The following is a 14,355-nucleotide window of genomic DNA, read 5'->3' as shown; positions in this document are numbered from 1 at the left end:
CTTTTATTGCTACTCTTACTGTAGTAAACCTCAGAATGCAGTACTTTTATTGCTACTCTTACTGAAGTAAACTTCAGAATGCAGTACTTTTATTGCTACTCTTACTGAAGTAAACCTCAGAATGCAGTACTTTTATTGCTACTCTTACTGAAGTAAACCTCAGAATGCAGTACTTTTATTGCTACTCTTACTGTAGTAAACCTCAGAATGCAGTACTTTTATTGCTACTCTTACTGAAGTAAACCTCAGAATGCAGTACTTTTATTGCTACTCTTACTGAAGTAAACCTCAGAATGCAGTACTTTTATTGCTACTCTTACTGTAGTAAACCTCAGAATGCAGTACTTTTATTGCTACTCTTACTGTAGTAAACCTCAGAATGCAGTACTTTTATTGCTACTCTTACTGAAGTAAACCTCAGAATGCAGTACTTTTATTGCTACTCTTACTGTAGTAAACCTCAGAATGCAGTACTTTTATTGCTACTCTTACTGAAGTAAACTTCAGAATGCAGTACTTTTATTGCTACTCTTACTGAAGTACCCTGAGTACTTCAGTCAGTGATCACTATGATCAGGTCCGACTTCTGCCGGTGGAGGTTTTTCTAAAGACTAAACTTTATTTTAAACTTTAACGCCGGTTTCCTTCCTGCCGCACGCGGATCGATGTTTCGACCAACACTTTTTATTCATTGCGGACAGTCGATCGATCTCTCTCACCGGACACGTTGAGCTTTCCTCCCAGGAACCAGCTGATCCTCCCGCTGCTGAGCTCGCAGTCCCGGACCCGGTGGAACGGTTTCACCCAGCGGAGTCTGTCAGCGGCGGCGGATCCCCAGAACTGATCCGGATCCGCGACCGAGAGCCGGTACAGATCCGGGTGGGACAGCCGGGACAGCCGGGAGCTCCAGGTGCCCGGTGCAGGCAGGGAGGATAGGCACCTGTGTGGTCCCGGTCCCGGGGTGTTGCAGCGGCTCAGGAGGGTCCTGAGGAGTCTGGTAGTCCCCCTGCTGCTGTGGGCAGCCATGTTGATCCTCTGCATCCAAGTGGTAGTAACACACCTCAACACAAACACTCTCTCCCTCTGTCAGGTGCGCTCAGGTGTCTGCAGGTATGGAAGAACTTTACTGCCAAAATCCCCAACTGTCACGTGACTTTATAAACCAATAACATTCAGGTTTTTCCCTGTAAGACACCACAGTGAAAAAAAGTGAAGGTGCAATGATTTATTGATTTTCTTTAGAGTAAAAAAAGAGCGACTTAATTTCACATTTTGTGGTTCAGTTGAGAAATGTTTTGCCATAAAGAGGTTTGTCCTTATTTGTGATTTTGGAAAATATATTTTATTTATTTATTATCTACATTTTTATTTTATCTCATTTCCAAAATTGTATACTTTATATTTGTTTTAACAACATTTGTTTTTGTTGATTTTTTTTTCTTTAAGTATAATTTTTTTCAAAAAATAATTTGTAGGCTATATTTTGGTTTCCTGTGGTGTTTCACAGATTCACCTTCACACCCACAGGTTTTATTTTCCTGCTGATTTTCTGTTATTGTTGTTTGGGAACATAAATATTTATTTGCTTTAACATTTTAAATGTTTCTTAGATCAGCTGCAGGACGTTTGGCTTTGGTTGCTGTCAGTGTCAGCACGGTGCTGCCTCTGCAGACATGTTTCACTCAGCCAGCCAGGTCACTGATCCCGTCTCGTGTTCGGAGTCTCAGAACCGGGCCGTCAGATAAACGCAGCATCACACTGATCTCAGTACAGTGTTTCAGACTTTAATCAGAGGAAGAGAAACCTGACAAACATCAGATTCTAGTAAAAGGGATCAGTCCCAGCAAAACGTCCAGGTCCTGCCTCCGTACCTTTCTGTTAATAACACACCTGTGGTCCTGTTCAGCAGCGGATGACCCAGATCTCAGGTGAACACGGGGATGATTAACATCTGCTGCCCCCTGCAGGTCCGCTCAGGAAGTGCAGTCTGAAGAGCAGGTCTGGATCGGTCAGTGTGACCGTGTGTTTTTATGTCAAAGCTGAACTGAAGATTCAGAACCAATAACAGATGAGTAGTTCCTGATAAATACACGATTAAAGGTCCACTTACTCTCTTTTCATCAGCAGGAGAGGACGTGCGATTCGGCTGAAAGCTCCGGAACAAGCCAGTGAAGTCAGATATCTGAAGTGATACTGCATCATAATGACCATTATCATTTACAGTGGTGGACAGTACCTAGGCACAAATACTCAAGTACTGTACGCAAGTACACATTTGAGGTACTTGTATTTGAGTATTTTCTTTCTATATTTAGTCAGATTTTTACACACAAACACATGAAGAGTTTATAAATCTGATGTTCTGTTATAAATTAAATCTAAAGTACAGCTGGTACATCAGAAGACTGACACCCCCGACACACAGAGACTAATAGTACTGTGTACTTTTCATGCTTACATATTTTAAAAGCAGGTACTTTTGTACTTTGACTCGAGCAGAACTTTTTTGTGTAGTAATATCAGGTAAGAGTATCTGTGTTTTTACTCCAGTCCAGGATCGGTGTACCTCGCTGATCATTTCATTACTGGGACACATTTAAAATGACAGAAACAACAAACGGAGTCGCTGCTGTTTGTTTTATTGAACACGTTTCCAGATTTCTGTTGCTGCAGATCTGCAGACGGACGGACGGACTCGGGTTGCCACACAGATCGTGCGAGCAGCAGTCCCAGATGATGTTTCCACACAGAGGATCGGGCGCTGGAACCTGTTTCCGGTCAGAACCGGTGCTGCTGTGGCTCCGTGACCTCTGACCTCAGATCTGCTGTTGTTTTCATCAGAGGCTTTAATCTGCACATAATTCCCACTTTGCTGCTGTCAGAACATGGCGGCCTGTAATCCAGAGGATGTATACGACGTTAATCCCACCTTTGTGTTTAATCACCTTTATGACTTCTAATGAGGCCGTTTGTCTCCGACTGATAATCTGCTGATCCAAACCACCACAACATCCGATCCCGTTCGTGTCTCTGCTGCAGGGACACTCGGCAGCCTGAGGTTCGACCGGCCCAGCTGGACTCCGGAGGTCCTGGAGCCTGAGACGCTCCAGCAGAAGCTCGATCCGACTGAACCTCGTCCTTCAACACCTCGCCTCTGACGCTCACGTGTCTGCTGCTCACTGCGGTCAATCTGGGACCCGAGGCCACGTCGCTGTATAAACGAGCTGGTCTTCCTGGTCTGGATTCAGTGACGGGACATTTTAAGGCTCCAGCAGGCCGACGCTCCACAAAGCACGAAGAAAAGCTTCCCCCAGACCCGACGCTGGACCCCTGAGTCCCCACAGAGGAGGCTGATCGCTCCAGCGGAGGGAAGGGCCGGCTGAAGCCCTGATCAGACCTGGTCGGGGTCCGAGGGGACAGTCTGCGTCTGCTTCAGGTGAGCTTTGGTCTGCAGGTGAGCCTTCAGGAAGGTGAGCAGGCGGAAGTGTTTCCCGCAGTCCAGGCAGCTGTACGGCGTCTCCCCGGTGTGGATGCTGCGGTGCCTCATGAAGCTGGTGGCCAGGTTGAAGGTCTTGGAGCAGAGGGGGCACCTGTAGGGCTTCTCCCCGGTGTGGGTGTACCTGTGGTCCCTCAGCAGCTCCTTCAGCCGGTAGCTCTTCCCGCAGATGTCGCAGTGGAACGGCTTCTCCCCCGTGTGGCTCCTCTGGTGAACCTTGAACTGCGACGGGTTGGGGAACTTCTTGCCGCACACCTGGCAGGTGATGATGGCGTCTCTGGCGGGCAGCTCGTCGGCGGGGAGCTCGTGCGAGTGTTTGCTGATGACGTGGTTCCTCAGGCAGCGGTAGCTCTTGCCGCAGACGGAGCAGAGCTGCCTCTCTCCGGTGTGGATGGCCTGGTGGCTGCGCAGGTTGGCGGCCTGCGTGAAGCCCTTCCCGCAGGTGGAGCAGCGGTACGGTCGCACCTCCTGGTGCACCAGCTTGTGGCGCGTCAGGTGGCAGGCGTGGTAGAAGCTCTTCCCGCAGACGTCGCAGGTGAACGTCTTCTCGAAGTGGGTGGCCCTGTGCGTCTTCAGCACGCTGACGCAGGAGTAGCCCTTCCCGCAGATGTCGCAGTGGCAGCTCTTCTCGCCGGTGTGCCGCGCCTTCACGTGCAGGTCGCGGTGAGTTTTGTGGTTGAACCTCTTGGGGCAGTAGTCGCAGGTGTACGGCAGCAGCCCGTGCTCTTTGATCTCGTGCTCGCGGAGCCTCAGGATGCCGGTGAACGGCGCCCCGCACACCGAGCACGCCGGGTGAGCCTTCTTCTGGTGGTCGTGGAGACGCTCTGCGTTTGGAAACAGCATGGCGCACTGCGAGCACGGCTGGAGAGTTTCTGCGCTCGGAGGCGCACCCGGGTCTTTTTTCCGCCGGCTGCAGCGCTGTCTCCTGCTGCGTGCTGCAGAGGCTCCGCCCTCAGCCGGCGGCGGCGAGGACGGCCGAGCGTACTCGTGGTCGGGGACGTCGGCCTGCGGGGGAGGAGAGGGGGAGTGGCGCTCGCTGTGCAGAGTTGTGGCTTCACCCGCCGCATGACTGGATTTATTTTCACCTGCAACATGAGAACAAGGAGGTTATTGAAGGTCAGCGTCACAATGAATGAAACCACACGAATAATTAATGAGGGTAAACTGCTCAGGGCTGAAAAACGACACGCGAGCAGAGAGAGACGTGTCAGAGCGTTCTGTTTTAAGCTTACATGCTGTACAGATAACGTGCGTTCGTCACGCAGGGCGTCACTTTGTGTCAGGTCAGGCTGTGACGAGGCACTGAGCTCACGGGACGCGGGACGAAACCCAGAGGCTACTTGCTCTCCTATTTTAACAGATTTTAACCTGTTAATCAGGGAAAAACCCGCGCTGACAAGTTTACGTTCCCAAATGATTTTCAGAAACTACACAGATCAGTTCTGAGATTGCGAACACGTGTCGCTGTCAGCAGAGGTTCAGCTTTGGAAATGAAGCTCAGCTCACATCTCTGCCGTCATAAACTCCTGAGGTTGGTTCGTTTGCTTTCACACCACAAGCGACCCGCACCAGAGTTCGTTTGAACGTCGCTTTTGGTGCCCAAACGAGCCGCACCGAGGGGGGAAACGAACTCTAGGTGCGATTCAACGAGCTACATGAGGCAGGTGTGAAAGCACGCTCAGTCTTTGCTCCTCTTTTGTCACGTTCACAGAGAGAGGACGGAAAACTGTGAGAAGCTGTTAAAGTTTCTGACTGCTGCTGCGCGTTCTGGGTCATTTCAGGATCCAGAGCTTGTTTTATCTTAAATAAATAAATAAATAAGTGCAAAGAAACCTTTTACAAAGCACTTCCATTTAATTAACATTTCATGTTGCAAGCTCTTCTTCAAACCATTCTTAACAAACGCTTTCATAAACTGACGGAGTCCCCGGAGTCCGACACGTTTCATCCTGTTGATGTTAAACTACCTCCAGATTTCTGCCGCTGGTCTCCATTTATGAGCGATTAGCTCAGCTGACATCACTGGCTAATGACAGCGGGCCGAGTTATTAAACCGCCAACACGACTGTCTTACAGTTAACATCGTACGCTGGCTTACTTCAGGTTTGCGTTCCAAGGTGACGACGGACAGCTCGTTCGGTGTGTTCAGACTCCGCAGTGTAGCGGACTTGAAAAAAACCTCTCCTACGCTGCCTCTGATTGGCTGCTGGGTCGAGACAGTAGCAGTGACGATTGGTTAGGCAGAGCCAGAGCATATCGTGCTGAGTATATACATTTATGATACACAGTCTGTGGAGTGGACTCTGTAGGTAACGGGTAAATGTTATCTTAGCCGTGAACGACCCCCCCCACCCATGTACAGGTTCCCGTGTAAACTGGAAGGAAACTAATTCACTGAAATGAGGACAGGATTCTAAACCTCCTGCGACAGCTCGTCTTTAGAAAGAGCTCAACTCTTTGGCAGAAGGACGATATAATGTTCATTTACTGATGTGAACCAGCCTTGCAGACAGCAGCTGCTGCAGCTGACGCCATAATCACAACAACACAGTGGCAACGATCTGCAAACCAGTCAGTGTTCACATCAACGACCATAAACTGACACAAATTAGAACGGGGCCCCGTTCAATAAGATTTTGTCCCAGGGTACCTCATCAAGTAGGCATCTGTTCTGTCATTGTGTCACTTCTGGATGGAATTATAATAAATGATTCCCCTTCTTGATGGGGACCCTTGGAACACCCTCAAGGACCCCTGGGGGTCCCTGGACCCCACTTTGACAACTAGTGATGTGAAGTTCTTTGGTGCCCTAAACCTCTTCAGTCAAAGCTTAGTTAAAGTTTAGGTCCACGTCTGGGCGGCGCCACACGCTGTAAACACACATCTGGCGTGTTAGATCTAACAAAGAGTTTCTGTTCTATCGGACAGGAGTTAACGATGACCACCATCTCACAGTGCAGGACTGTTGGCTCATTGAGACGAACTCACCGTTAGAATTAGCATTAGCCTCGCTCTGCAGCGGCAGCAGCACACACTCGGGGTCGGCGGCGGCGTTCTACAAAAGAGAAAACAGGGGCCGGTGTTCAGTGTGTTCAGGTCTCAGGAGGAGCTCTGCTATAAGCATGCTGTCACTCACTGACCCTGTAAACCAGCACGTAGGTCTGCTCTGTGGGGGGGCGCTCGCCGCCGCCGTCACCTGAAACACAGGAAACACTCGGTGACATCACAGCTTCAGATCATCATACGACTGCAGCAAATCAGACTGACCCAGATCCTGGATTGGGTCTCTAGAGTCCCTGTGTGAAAGGGGCTTTGTGTCACCTTCTGTGGTCTCAGGTGGATCCTTCAGGTCTCTCTGCACGGCCGCCTCCTCGACCATCTTCAGGATTTTATCCACAGCTTCAACACACAGAGCGTCGACCAGAGCGCCAAGCTTCTCCTGAGACGACCACAACAACCATCACTTAGTCAGCAAACCAAACTCCATTCAGATATCGGTACGTTTAACGGTGGTGAGGCGAACACTTCAGCCCCTTTAACCAACAGACTGTAAAACTTTAGTGGTACAACGTAAAGATTAAGTCAAGTTTACAACAAGCTGCTCATCACACGCAGCAGGCAGAAGGGCGTTTCCACGAGGAACCAGGGTCTCAAAGGTTTTTAACACAACTTCACTCAGATAAACATTTATTATATAGATTATTAAAGTTATTTAATGTGGCAGTGACGGCACCTTGACCAAATTAAGACGACTTCACCGATATATTATACTGTATTATTTTTTTAAATATCAGTTTCATGTAGGGCTGCGAGCAACGATTACTTTGTTTATCAATGAATCGGTTGTTTTTCTATTAACAGATGTTTTAAATCATTTTAATCTATAAAAGGACACAAAACAGTAAAATAAAACATCTTCAAATGTCCTGTTTTGTCCAACAATAAAAACCCCACTTGTTTTAATATAATTTATTTATAAATAGTGTGAAAGAGAAAAGGAACATTCCCATTGGACAGACTGCATTAGATACAAGGATACTGTCTCCTAGTGCTGCTCTTGGTGGGAACTGTTGGGCTTCTGTAAATAACATCACAGAGTTCGGTCTAGACCTGCTCTTTATGTGCTGTGAGATAACTGCTGTTGTGATTTGACGCTTTATAAATAAAACTGAATTGAATACTGATCAGAGCTTCTGCCTGAAAGTGACTCAAACTGATTTTATATTGATTAGCTGCACACACTCTGATGTTGGTAGATTTCGTGTTGAAGCGCTGTTGAAGCTGCAGGCCCTGCAGGCAGCAGCTTCGCACTGACAGAAGGCGAGCGGCTGGAACAAAAATACTTTTGTCTCTTTTAATTCACCGAACTAAGTTTATAATCTGGAACAACTGACTGTTAACTGAAAACGCTTAAAGAGAAGACTTTTAGATGGAGTTTGGTGTAAGTCTGAGCGCTCCGGAAGCCCCTGGAACCGAAACGGTTAACGTAGCGTTAGCCGTTAGCTCCAGTTAGCCGCCGTTAGCTCCAGTTAGCCGCCGTTAGCTTACCTCCGCTTCGGGACTCTGTTTATTCAGAGAGACTTTCTCCGCCGCGGTAAGAATCTCCGTCAGCACCGCCTTGGCGAGGTTATTCACGACGAGCGTGACCTCGTTTTTAAAACTCACTAAATCCGCCATGTTAACGACTTCGTGTACTTAGCAGCCTGTTAGCTTAGCAACCAAACCGGCTAATGCGATACAGGAAGTGACGCAGTGTCTTGTCCCACGGCTAATGGCTTACTTCCGCTTACGCCCGCTGTTGGAACTTTAGTTTTTGTCCCACAAGAAAAAATGGACCGACTCCAAACCACACTTTGGACAGTTCCTCCAACAACTGCATCAATATAGAGACGATGCAAAACATTAAGAACAAGAAGGCAGTCAAGACTATAACTGTGACAAAGTTGATATTTTATTTTGAATCCACCTTACTCTTTTTATTCCTTCCTTTGTTTTTATGTAGTTTCTCTTCTTATATTGATTGTTTTGTGTTTATAATTTCAATAAATATCTGAAAAAAACTTTTTATATTTGTTTTTCATTTTTTAAATGTCTTTTACATTTATTTGTATTAATAAAATTGGACAAACGTGGAGAAAACATTTGGGCCAAAAAGCTAACATTTATTAGTAAAACTTATTTTTTTAAACTTATTTTTTAAAATTTATTTAAAAAATTATTATTAAATAATTGTGATCCATCTTTATTTTAGTAATTATTAAACTTAATATATTATACTACAATTTCAGACATCTAATTGTAAAAAGTAAGACCGTTAAATAAACCTTAAATACCGTTCCTACTGACTACAACTAAATCTGCCAAAGTAAACAAATGAAGTTATAAATTTGATTTGATATTAATCAACGAAAAGCAAAGAGTTATGATTCAAATTTAAAAGTCCAGTTTGCACATTAATTTCATTCAAATTACGTTGCATATTTTTTGACAACAGTCAAATTAAAAGTCAACATTTATTACGGCAGTACGCAAAATAATTAGTTGTCAGTTTAGTTTTCATTTTCAGCAGTAATAAAACATTTTCAAACATGAAAAGGAAAATGGGACCTCTGTATGTGTATAATGTTCTCTAACTAACGTCTAAACCGAACTAAGTCTTCCTGAAAAATCTGAATTTTGGGGAAACGGAGCTGTTCAATGTGTTATAAAGTTTAATTAGTGCTCATTCATTGTGATCAAATGTTAATTAAATGTAAATGTAAAACTGCCTTGAATGACCAAAAATAGACCTCAGTGATTCCAAAAATACTTTGTTTTTTATTCCCCAACCTGCTGAACCTGCTTCTGTACATACACGTGATAATAATAAACAGCCTTTTTTAAAATAATACGTTTAAATTACATTCATTCAGGCAGTTTGACAGACAGTCAAACTATAAAACACACAGAAACAAACAGGAATCACACATTCTTAAATAGCCTCTTCTTTTCCAAAAAAACAAGGATATAAAACATACTCTCAGTACAATACAATAATAAACACACAGACAGAGACATTTACATCCTCCTCAAACAGTTCACACGTCTTTTAGAAAAGACTCAGTCCGATTCCTCAAGGTCGATCTGATTGTGGCGGCGTTTCCACGTCACGATAGCTTGTTTGCATCCTGGGAGCACAGAGCGTTTTCTAGCAGACGTAAATTTATAAATAGATTGTACATCATTGTTTAAAAATCCCTGGATAAAAAAATCATAAAAGTACTTTTTTCCCAAAACTGTTTTCTCGATCAGCCTGAAACGTCCTGATGGTTGTTAGCTTGCTAACACGCTAATCAACCTTTGACAACTACCATTTAATACTTGTTATCATATTGCCCACATATATCCCAGCACACATATTACATTTTACATTATTAATGTTTGTTAGCGTGATAAAAATATTACCCACAGGCTACTAGCTTAGCATACTAGCATTTACTAGCATGTTAGGAACAGTATTATATTATTAACAATAATATTATACCTGTAAAACTTTGTTACATTGTAAAATGATAACCGTGAGTTAATATTTTAGCATGCTAACATATCTTATTATATTAAAAATAAAATGGTAGTCCAAAATAGAGATTTTTAGTGTAATACTACTTAAATTAAACGATTAATTGAATTGACTGTAAATTATTAGTATGTTTTGTTAGCATCATAGAATATTGTAGTAAGTGATTTCACATCCTCATGTTGCAACAACATTGCTAACACTTTATCAGTTTATATTTATCAGCACATTAGTTAATGAATTATTGATGCTAACATTTATTAGCACGCTAAAATATTAGTTCTCTAATGTTACATTTTAAATTAACTGCAAACTTTGTAAGCATATTAAAACATTAGCCAAAGGCTAGCTAGCATTAAGCTATTCATCCTTAAAGCTTTATGTGGTAATTTGCATAGTAACAATTGACGTCACGGCTGTTTGCTCATTGGCTGTTTTTGTGATCCCTGAAAGAAGAGCCAATCACGTCCCTGCGCTCCTACTGCCATCATTGAACAGTTGCCACCGTGTTTGACTCCTCCAACCTTCAGCTGTGTTCGTCCGACTCACAGCCGCTCTGCCGCCGGGGCGAGGAGGCGGACCTTATCGAGCCTCCGGCCTCCTGTTGCTGCTGTTTGGAGGAGCTGGAGAGGTCGATGGCCACCTCCTCCTCCACCTCCTCATCCTCCATCTCCAGCAGCTCTTCCTCTTCCTCCCCAACCTCATGTGCTGGCTCAGAGCGACGGGGCGCCAGTGGCGAGCCTCGGGGGGCGTCGCAGAACGAGTCGCCGCGGGTTGAGTCTGACTGCGGAGGGCTTGAACACTTTTTGGACATCTCTATGGACTTCTTGTGCATTCCTGTGAGGACCGAAACAGATTCAGTTCAGTCTGATTCAGAAACGTTATTATTATTATTATTTTTAAAAATGTGCTGAAGAGATTCTAGAAGTGGCTAATGTCATAAAGGCTAACTCCCCCCTAAACTAAATCAGGTTGCACCACTAAAACGTCTCAGCCAGTGAAGACTTTAATGGTGTGTAAATCTGTCCACTCAAGAGCAACCAACCAACTATGTAAACAGGAAGTCATTGTAGCGTCATGAGCTAGCATAGCTTCCAAACATGACAGTTTTAGAGGCTAAAAGATAAAACTTTGTTTAATCTTATTTCTGTCTGTATACACGAAGAGAAATCTGTGTTTCAGAGTTCATACAGTTTATAATGAGAGGGAAATACCTGATTATGCTAAGCTAACTGTTGTTAGCCACACAGTAACTTTTTTTAAATTTTACTGAAATGTGATCTTCAGCACTTATCTTCATATAACTTGTTTTACTCCAAACGGCTCAGATATTAGCATGCTAATGTTAGCTAACAACAGCTCCACCTGCATTTAGAGGACGTAAATATTACCACCTGAAAATATTTAGGGATCTGCAGCCTGGTTTACTGAAGTGATGATGAAACTAAACTCAGTAATGCTGACGTCTGCTGGTACTGACTGCTGATCACTTTCATCTTAATTATGATATATGATAAATATATAGGCCTACCCAAACTCCCCTTACAGATTTCTTCTAGCTGTGACACAGGTGTGTCTGATGAAGATGTTGGTGTTGTTTAAGCTGCGGCGTGTGTTAGGCGTGTGTTCGGCGTGTGTTCAGTGTGTGTGGATGCGTGGTGTGGTGCATGTGCGTGGCACTGACGTGTATGCGGCTCACCGAGCAGCCAGGGCGCGCAGGATCCCATCATGCCGTTCTTGGCGGAGTTGAGGATGGACTCCGGCAGCGGGATGGAGTGACGCACCATCGCGCCGTACAAGCCGTACTCCGCCATGACGCTGCTGCGACCCCAACACTTCTCACGCTTTCGCCACTTCGCACGCCGGTTCTGGAACCACACCTGGAATAAAATGTGATAACATATAAAATCTCATAACCAGGCCTGGAAAAAAAGTTTCATCCGTCTGTAAGTGAGTTTTTCTTTTGTCCCTCCCAGAAATCATCCTATGACCCATCAAGTGTCTCTGTTGACCCACTGGAGGGTTCCTGAGCCCCATGTTGGGAACCACTTCCAACATATTTGGGAAAACCATTTAGTGGCAAGTCAGTGTAGTTTTTAGGAGACATTTGTTGTTTTGAAACTTTCTTTTTTCCCCAGGAAGTTTTTGTTTATTTAAAAATTTAAATAAAAAATAGGATTAAGAAACCAAATTAAACTTTTATTATGTTTTTATGAAGAGTCTGGTGTGTAAATCTCTGGTCAGGTGAGTGTGATCCGTCAGCTGTGTACTGACGATGTCCCACCTGTATTCTGTCCTCGGGCAGCTCCGTCTTCATGGCCAGCATCTCTCGGGCGTAGACGTCGGGGTAATGAGCTTCGTGGAAAGCTTTCTCCAGCTCCTCCAGCTGGTGGGACGTGAACACCGTCCTGCAGGAAACAGCAGCGTGAGACCGACAGGAAGTAGCACGCTGACCTTTAACTGCAGAAATATCTTCTCCCTTCAAACTTTATGTAATAAACATAGCTGCAGATTCACTGGTTTAAAATGTCATTTTATTTCCTTAAACTCTAAAACACGTTTACATTTCTTCAACACAATTATTATTTGTTAGTGTGACTTTATTTAAAACCAAAGTTTAACTTAAAACAAACATTTAATTATATATTTTTGAAGTGTTTGTTATTTATTCCATCTTCATCTTCCATCTGTGTTTCTTTTCGCCTTTAATGATACTTTCTCACTTGCTTTTATTACTATTATAATATTATTATTATATAACATTTTTATTATTATTTCTATTTCTTAAATGCATTGATTAAAAGTCAACAACAATTTTCGATCCGGGATCAATAAAGTATTTCTAATTCTGATTCAGTTAAAATATTTTCATATTAAGAAACATTTCTTACTATAAAAAATTGAGTGATCAGAAATAAAAATGTTTATAAATCCAGAAACAATAAATGAATATCGTGTAAGGCAGCAGGTGATCGATCTGCCTCACCTGTGCCGCCTCTTCTTCCTCTTCTGAGAGCTCGCGGAGCTTTTGGAGTCGTTGCGGTCGGAGAGACATTCTTCATCTGCGGGAGGACAAACAGCTGTTAGCTCATCCTCGCGCGGGAAACCAAAGAAATGAATATGATTAATAATTAAAGTGGAGGATTCCTGTTTTTCTTTTAGTTACAAACATTCATTTAGGCCGCTAATTAAAAAAGTTTGGATTTAATCTGTGAATTTAAACAACAGTTAAAATCCTCCGACTCAGGATGAGACTTTTTGATCCTGATCAATAAATTAATCTGAACGGAAACGAATTTTAAAAAAAAAACCCTGAAGCTCCTGTTTCACAGAAACGAAGCTGAATCTGAAACCCGAGCAGAGCCGAACCCAGGCGAACCTGAGAGACCAGATCCAGATTAAACATAAAAGCCAAATAAAAACCAGAAGGAACCTGTTCTCCACAAAAAGAGGAACCCGTTTCAGAAGTTAAAGCTCCGCTGTGAAACCAAAACCCTCCGGAACAATAGAAAGGTTCGTGGACCCGAGCCGTACCGGAATAAGCGTCCCTCTGGGCCTCCAGGTTCTGCATGTAGTGGCTGTCGGCCCGGGCCTGCAGCAGCGGCAGGTGTCCCGGCAGGAAGCAGGGCGCCCCGGCGGGCTGCTGGGCCGCCAGGCTGCACAGGAACCCGAGGCCCAGCGGAAGAGACCCGCCCGGGAAGGAGAACCCGCCGAGACCGCCTCCGACCCCCTGCGGCTCCGACCCGGGCCCGGATCCCGCCGCCGACAGTCCCGACCCCGCGGGGCCGCCGGGCTGCTGCCGCACCTGCAGGTCCGACTCCAGGCCCAGCAGGTCGGTGATGGCAAAGCCTTTGGACCGGAACCCGGAGCCGTGCAGCCGGGACTTGTCGATCCCAAAGCCCGGAGATAACATCTTGACTTTGGGCTTCTCTTCGCAGAGTTCTTCCCGGCCCGTCATGCTGCTCATCAGGAACTGGACTCTTCTAGAGTGAGGATGAGGAGGATAGACCGGGACAGTCCGGGTGGCGGGCTCCCTTTATCTGGCTCCGGTCTTCGGGGTCACAGCAGCGTCCAATCAGCAGTGAGCTCTGCGGCGGGGGGAGGGTCCCGCTGGGCCCCGCTCAATCCCGGAGGATTAATTGCCACCAATTTCCCTCAATCCGATCTGGATTTTCTCTGAGTGGAACGAAGAGGTTTTAATTCCTGCTGCTGATCTTTGATCAGAGGCGGAGACACGTGACCCTCCGCGGCCCCGATACGGATCAATACAGAGCCGAAGACACGCGCATCATAGTACGCCTAT

The 14,355-nt window shown here is 45.2% G+C and overlaps 3 protein-coding genes across 4 annotated transcripts in view; all 3 read right to left on the bottom strand.

Annotated features, from left to right (window-relative positions):
- The window catches only part of LOC123980739 (acetyl-coenzyme A synthetase 2-like, mitochondrial), a 7,511-nt gene extending 6,407 nt beyond the window's left edge, over nucleotides 1-1,104 (bottom strand). The window contains exon 1 of the mRNA XM_046065269.1: nucleotides 720-1,104. Coding sequence (XP_045921225.1) covers nucleotides 720-1,041 — 322 coding nt within the window. The 5' untranslated portion in view covers nucleotides 1,042-1,104. The remainder of the gene's footprint in view (nucleotides 1-719) is intronic.
- Nucleotides 1,105-2,622: 1,518 nt separating this feature from the next.
- On the bottom strand, nucleotides 2,623-8,275 carry LOC123981069 (zinc finger protein 155-like). The gene is made up of 5 exons (XM_046065691.1): nucleotides 8,045-8,275; nucleotides 6,818-6,935; nucleotides 6,637-6,692; nucleotides 6,485-6,551; nucleotides 2,623-4,581 (listed from the first exon to the last, which is right to left on the bottom strand). Exons 1-5 carry the CDS (start codon nucleotides 8,171-8,173, stop codon nucleotides 3,392-3,394), a joined length of 1,560 nt encoding a protein of 519 aa, XP_045921647.1. The 5' UTR covers nucleotides 8,174-8,275; the 3' UTR covers nucleotides 2,623-3,391.
- A 1,058-nt stretch (nucleotides 8,276-9,333) lies between these two features.
- vsx1 (visual system homeobox 1 homolog, chx10-like) lies at nucleotides 9,334-14,150 on the bottom strand. 2 transcript variants are annotated; one of them, XM_046065147.1, is made up of 5 exons: nucleotides 13,587-14,150; nucleotides 13,039-13,114; nucleotides 12,337-12,460; nucleotides 11,737-11,932; nucleotides 9,334-10,889 (listed from the first exon to the last, which is right to left on the bottom strand). In XM_046065147.1, the coding sequence occupies exons 1-5, from the start codon at nucleotides 14,017-14,019 to the stop codon at nucleotides 10,579-10,581; spliced, it is 1,140 nt and encodes a 379-aa protein (XP_045921103.1). In that variant the 5' UTR covers nucleotides 14,020-14,150; the 3' UTR covers nucleotides 9,334-10,578. The 2 variants fall into 2 exon arrangements, with proteins under 2 accessions (XP_045921103.1, XP_045921104.1); XM_046065148.1 differs by having other exon boundaries at nucleotides 11,752-11,932.
- Nucleotides 14,151-14,355: the final 205 nt, after the last annotated feature.

The sequence above is a fragment of the Micropterus dolomieu genome, linkage group LG12 (assembly GCF_021292245.1).
Source record: "Micropterus dolomieu isolate WLL.071019.BEF.003 ecotype Adirondacks linkage group LG12, ASM2129224v1, whole genome shotgun sequence".
NCBI classification, from domain to species: domain Eukaryota; kingdom Metazoa; phylum Chordata; class Actinopteri; order Centrarchiformes; family Centrarchidae; genus Micropterus; species Micropterus dolomieu.
The sequence above is the reverse complement of the archived record's forward strand: the minus strand, read 5'-3'. Positions and strand labels throughout refer to the sequence as shown.